This window comes from Montipora capricornis, chromosome 10, assembly GCF_036669925.1.
Source record: "Montipora capricornis isolate CH-2021 chromosome 10, ASM3666992v2, whole genome shotgun sequence".
Taxonomy (NCBI): Eukaryota; Metazoa; Cnidaria; class Anthozoa; order Scleractinia; family Acroporidae; genus Montipora; species Montipora capricornis.
The window spans coordinates 29,469,157-29,475,156 of record NC_090892.1 but is presented as its reverse complement, the minus strand read 5'-3'; the positions used below and the strand labels follow the sequence as shown (position 1 = coordinate 29,475,156).

Sequence of the window (6,000 nt, the reverse complement as noted above, 5' to 3'; positions counted from 1 at the left end):
GTTGGCGAGATCACCATCAGACGCACACCCTGAAGGATACTCCGCGGGCACACCCTTGTGGAGGAGCTTATTTACCGTACTGAAAAGAGTTCGGGTATTATTACTACTCTCCTGTATAATGCCTGAGTAATAGTCCACTTTAGTTTTCTTGATCAAAGCATTCACTCTGGGGCATTGTTCCTTAAATCTAGAATAATCGCATTCTCGTTTTGAAGAACGCCAACGCCGCTCAAGAGCTGTGCGTTTTTTGTTTTCAGATCGTAATTCCTCAGTGTACCATAGGGCGGTTGGACGAAGAGTAATGGTCTCAGTCTTCAGAGGCGCGTGGCTGTCCAACAACGACTTTAATGTAGTGTTATACTCATGAACAAGTTCACCGAGACTGAAAGAAGCAGCATCTCTCACTAGCCTGGCGTCCTCCAACTGACCACAAAACTCGCTAAAATCAATATCACGGATTTTGCGATACGAGATTCGTTTATGCTCGAGTGGTATTTTAGCAAGGTCCAACAAACTGTGTAAAATGAGTACTCTGTGTTCGTACGACTAACAATAGCCTAAAGAAATTGCACTCCCAATCTTTTCAAGGTCGAAGGGAATCTTTGATAGTTTATGTGCATGAATGTGTAGTTCAATAGCTTTTATAATAGGAAAGATGTTAAAGTATATTCTCCCGAAAATATAGACCCTCTAGAGATTTTTGAAGTTGTTTATTAACCTCTTACTATTATTATATGGCTAGTGTTTCTGGCCGATATAACCCGCGCTCTGATAGGCTAAGAGCAGCTAAGCGCTAGGGCATTATTATCCCGTAATGCCCACGGGCCGATCATGGTTTATGGAAACTAGATTTTTCTTCTTTAGATCCATTCTGTTAGCCATATAATAAACAACTTCATAACCTCGACCGTTCAGTCGTTACAGCAAAAATCTCAAACCTCGGCCCGGCCGTATTGACCTAGCTGTCGCTCGGTCAATACGGCAAGGCCTCAGTTTGAGATTTTGTTGTAACGACCGAACGGTCGAGGTTATTAACTAATTACTAACCGAGCGCGAGGGCCGTGGTCGTTTCTATACGGACCTCGCTGCGTTCGGTTCGTACTGCCACTACCTCGCCGGGCCAATGTTCCCCGAATTCGATCCCGAGCAAGTTTGTTTATTGTTAGGTATCGTTGAGCGATCGGATACTTCTCCGCTTGGTGAAAGTTCCATCTAGCGAACTTTGAACGGTAACCTTTTAAATGCAAAACTAAATTTCGCTGGCTATAATTGTACCGTGTACAAGTGGTCCGGGTACGGAGCCTTGGCCGGGTACATCGTGTTGTGTTCGTGGGCAAGACACTTTACTCTCACAGTGCCTCTCTCCACCCAGGTGTATAAATGGGTACCGGTGAATTTAATGCTGAGGGTAACCCTACGATGGACTAGCATCCCATCCAGGGGGGAGTAGAAATACTCCTAGTCGCTTCGTTGCTACAGAAACCGGGAAACGCTGCGGCGTAAATAGACTTTACCTTATAATTGTACTGTGTGATAAAAAAATTAAATTCCGCTTTAAAAAAAAAAAAAACTGTTTTTTTCGCTCAACTCGAATTCCCGGGAGAGAGAAAAATAAACGGAAACGGACCGTTTCCAGATCTCAAGGCAAGTGCCATAACCACTGAGCCGCACTGCCTCTGGGGTACAACATTGAGTTAGCCGATTATGTCCATTGAGGTTGTGTTGAGGACTTGACAACCTGACGAAACATGTAATATTCGCCCCAACCACAACAACAACCACCGTTGATGCCAATTTTATTCGTGCAATGTTGACACACACTTTCCTTTTTTAAGTAATGGTCCGGCTAAGAAGCAGGCAGAAAAACAATAGCCCGCGGCAATAGCGTCGGTTAGTTAAAATGTGCCAACATTTTTAATCAAATTAAGTTCGGCTGTTCCCATTGGTGTAAGCAGCTAAAAGCGCGAAATTTGAATTTCAATGAAAAATGTAATCGACTTGCCGTCTAAAAAATTAGATTCTGTTTCGTAGAACAAATCATTATGCCTTCAAAAACTATGTTTGTAAATATCGTCAAGATTCTATGCGCCATTTGCCGATTGGCGAATGGCGCATAGAACAATGCCCAAATTTGGCCGAGAGACAGAGATCAAGGGCATGGGGAAGAAGAAATCCAAAAAAGGCTTTTTTTTCATTTTTTTCTCATCTTTTTTCGACATTTTCCGATATTAGCCAATCAGATGCCTCGATTGGAGCAGCAGCTTCTAAGTACTTTTGCCGCTGGGCTGCCTGCTTCTTAGCCGGACCATTACTTAACGCCTTGGGAGTTATCATGAAATTATTACACTAACGGGGAATAATTATTTTAGACAACGTTCTCGTTGGCGTCGCGTAAGCTCCCTATTTTATCGCGCGATTAAATCCATGGTTGCTCCGTTGTATTTTGGCCGCGAGTGAAAATCGCAAACCTACTCGTAACTATGCCACTAGCGGCCCACTGGATTTATTAACGCGTGTTTGATTAATGCCGCGATAAAATAGCCCGCTAGCTACGAAGGCTTTTAGTCAACTGGATGTAAGCTGCATTTGGATGTCATTTGCATGCATGCACTGAAAGTCCGCGTAGCTTTCTTTGATCACGTTCCGTATTTCTTGCGATACAGCGGCGGTGGCAGCTTTTCAACAATGGACTTCCATGGCCTCTCCGTCACAACAAGAGAAGTATCCTTAGCAAATCCTGCGTAAAGTAACGGCTGAAACAACAACAAAAAAGAATTACATGACGACTCTGTTCCCGTTTTTGGACTCCTATAGAAAAGAAAGGAAGTCAGGATATTAGTGAGAGCTACTTATCACGCTTTTCTCTTGCTCAATAAACTCAGATACTGTGTTGTACAGAATCAGCTAGCCCTTAGAAACACGTCGAAAGTCCACATTTCTACGCCGAAACTTCAAAGCATTAGCAAGTGTGGGTGAAGAAAGACAGGAGCGTTTGGAGACCAACCGAATACTTGATGCAAACTTTGACGGCATGTTGTTCGTTATCTTTATTTGCGACATCGTTTGTTTTAAGCTTCCTCTTCTGATATTTCACCAATTTTGATTCATACAGCACCGTATCCACATCCGGTAAAGGCTGCAAAAAAAATAATGCAACGATCAATAATCACAACCTCACACCATAATGAAATAAGGATAATGATAAAAACACCCCCTTAATATAAATTGTAAAATAATTAGGATAGTACACGCACTCTCGTTGGTAAATAGCTGTGTTTAGATGAGAGTACATTTAAACACGGCTGTGACATCACACGAATTTTGATTAGTTATGTGTTGTCAGACGCGCGTTTTGATTGGCTGCTTGGAAATATCAGCGTCTATCAAGAAAATCTGTTTTCAGGCAAAAAAAAAACATTATTTTTCTTCATTTGCCGAATTATTTTTGAGAAATATTTCATAAAAGCAACAGAAGACTTTTTTCCGAATATACATAGCCTCATCTAAACACTCGGAAAAGTTAAGAGAATTCTCGACAGTTATGCAAACCCGAGACGCAGTCGAGGGTTTGCATAACTGTCTCGAATTCTCCCAACTCCCCCTCGTGTTTAGACGAGGCTATGTAAACACGGAAAAAAAAATCCTCTTATTGCTTAATTCTCAAGCTTTAAGACCTCGTTTACACTCGCGAGCCAAGGAGTTGCCACTCAGCTGTCTTTAACGAGGGTCAAAAGGGTTTTCAGCTGAGCGCGCGCGCGCGTGAAGCCACACACGCAATTCTAAAAGCTGCTCGCGTCATTTCATGATTCAAAATGGGTCACTAGAAATAAACAAATAACGCTAATTTCGCTCACCTATCCTCTAATTCCTATATATATGGAATATACATAGACAACTCCTAGTCACGAAAACTACGAAAATTGTACACAAACGGTTTAATGGTCACCTAAATACGTTTAAATACTCGAATGAGCCGGTGACGCATGCGTAAATGCTGATCTTGTAACTTCACCCGTTTGTATCTCTGCTTCCGAACCGTGAATTTTTTTCATTTTTTTGCATGTTGGCTTAGATTAATTTGAAACGTTTGTCTTTCAAATTTAAAAAAATTCTGTAGGTGAAAAAAAAAAATTAGAGACATTTAAAAAACTGATTTTTCTGAAAAACTGACCTACAGATTTTGTTGAATTTTAAATATTTTAGAGATTATTTCTAACATTATCTGGGAAGATTTCACCGTCCCGTTTTTTTTCAAAAGACAATGCATGTTGAGTTTAAGGCTCAAATAAATGCTCAGTATCGTTGCCATGGTAACGTTATTGTGTTGGAAAATGTGTTGCGAGGAATCTATGATGGGTACTAAAAAACCCTGGCCAAAGTCATCTTTTAATTAGTGCATTTTTGTTCTACCAAAAGTATCTTATCTGGACAATTGAAGTAATTGTCTCAAATATACAACTTAAAAATTCACGTGGCTTCAAAGTGATTCGAACCTCTGCGATGCAGGTCACTTGGCAGAGCCTTGCACCAGCGTCGCAGAGGTCATGGGTTCGAATCCCGTTAAAAGGCACCTGGCCTCGGTTGTTTAAAAGGTGGATAAATGCTATCCACCGGATAAATCACTATCAAGTGGATAAGCAATAGCAAGACCAATTGACTGTTATCCAGTGGATAGCGCTATCCACTCTTCGAACAACCGCAGCCTGATTTTTTTCAGGTGTCTAAATGAGACAATTGCTTAAATTGTCCTGATGAGTGCAAGGATCACTTCAACATTTCGTCTACAACCCACACTTTAAATATACATTTCTTTCATTATTATCTATTTGAATGACATAATTGGATCGGAGAAGACGACGAACTAAAAGAGATCAGGCTTGTAAGGGCTTTGAACCTATGACCACAGTACCTAGAGTGTAGACTGGGGAGGGAGGGGGGAGGAATTCGGCCTTTTTGTTGAAATCACCTCACTGAGATCCAGAAGGGTGAACATTTCGTCATCTTGGAGCAGCATAATCTCATGATTACTGGGATGAAACTCAATGTTAATAACTTTATTGGGGCGTGTTGTCCATTGTTTGGGCAAACCATGCTGTAAGGCTTGTCTTGACCAATCTGTTAGCTTTCCACTTGAGGGTACAAACATGTAGACCTGTGAAAAGAAAGGCAAGCATTTTGCCTAAAACCACTCTATTTGTAATTTTTCAACGGAATTGACACCTGTACTGAGCCAGGGTTGCTACGAGACCATATAGAACGTCATATATTGAACTATTGAACTCAAAACCTCTTAAAAAGAACGTGGAGATAGACCTGTCCCCAGATGGTTTAAATTAAAATAACTCCCTAGTAGGCCGGTGTGGAGCGCAATCTCAAGGTCATGTTCGATTCTCGCTCGAACCTCTATTTTATTAAGCTTCTTTGCCGCTGCGATGATCATTCTCCACAAAACACCGCATTTTCGCAGTTCAACAATGTCATTTCATGTATTCTTCATCATACCCTTTCAACTCGCTTCGCGTTCGGCGCACGATCAGCGGGATGTTTAAGTTTCCCACTTGAAACAGAAAACACTTACATCAAGTTTTATTTGCATGGAATCAAAACATTTTTCTTCTCCGACCCAGCGTGGCTCTATGCGCCTTGTTGAATATCTAATTGCGAGTTCAAGTGACGACGACGGCAAAGTCAACAAAAAAGTCATTTTAAAATATAACTTAGCGCTGGCGTTCATACTTTGTGCTCGTTCCATCTTGTTGAGGTCGTACAATATGGGCGAACTTTCAAACAACTGGCGTGGTGCGAACCACTCCGTCTGTCTCGAAAGACAATGGACTGCGCCGGAAATTTCAGTTTGCTGCGGAGCAGAGTTGGCTGTGACTGTAAAGTCCAATTCTGGAATGACAGTCGCTGTCACAGTTGCTGCAAGTGTAGGGTGTTGGTAGCGAAGGTGCTGAAGCTGCTCTCGCCCTCTGCCGCTCCCTTCTATCGTGCCCCTGC

General features: G+C 41.8%; 1 protein-coding gene across 1 annotated transcript in view; it reads right to left on the bottom strand.

The window, feature by feature from the left end:
* Positions 1 to 2,213: 2,213 nt before the first annotated feature.
* Positions 2,214 to 6,000, bottom strand: part of LOC138022315 (U3 small nucleolar RNA-associated protein 4 homolog) — a 50,708-nt gene continuing 46,921 nt past the window's right edge. The window contains exons 21-23 of the mRNA XM_068869424.1: positions 4,967 to 5,152; positions 3,005 to 3,136; positions 2,214 to 2,753 (exon numbers count right to left, since the gene is read on the bottom strand). Of these exons, the coding sequence (XP_068725525.1) occupies positions 2,637 to 2,753; positions 3,005 to 3,136; positions 4,967 to 5,152 (435 nt within the window). The 3' untranslated portion in view covers positions 2,214 to 2,636. The remainder of the gene's footprint in view (positions 2,754 to 3,004; positions 3,137 to 4,966; positions 5,153 to 6,000) is intronic.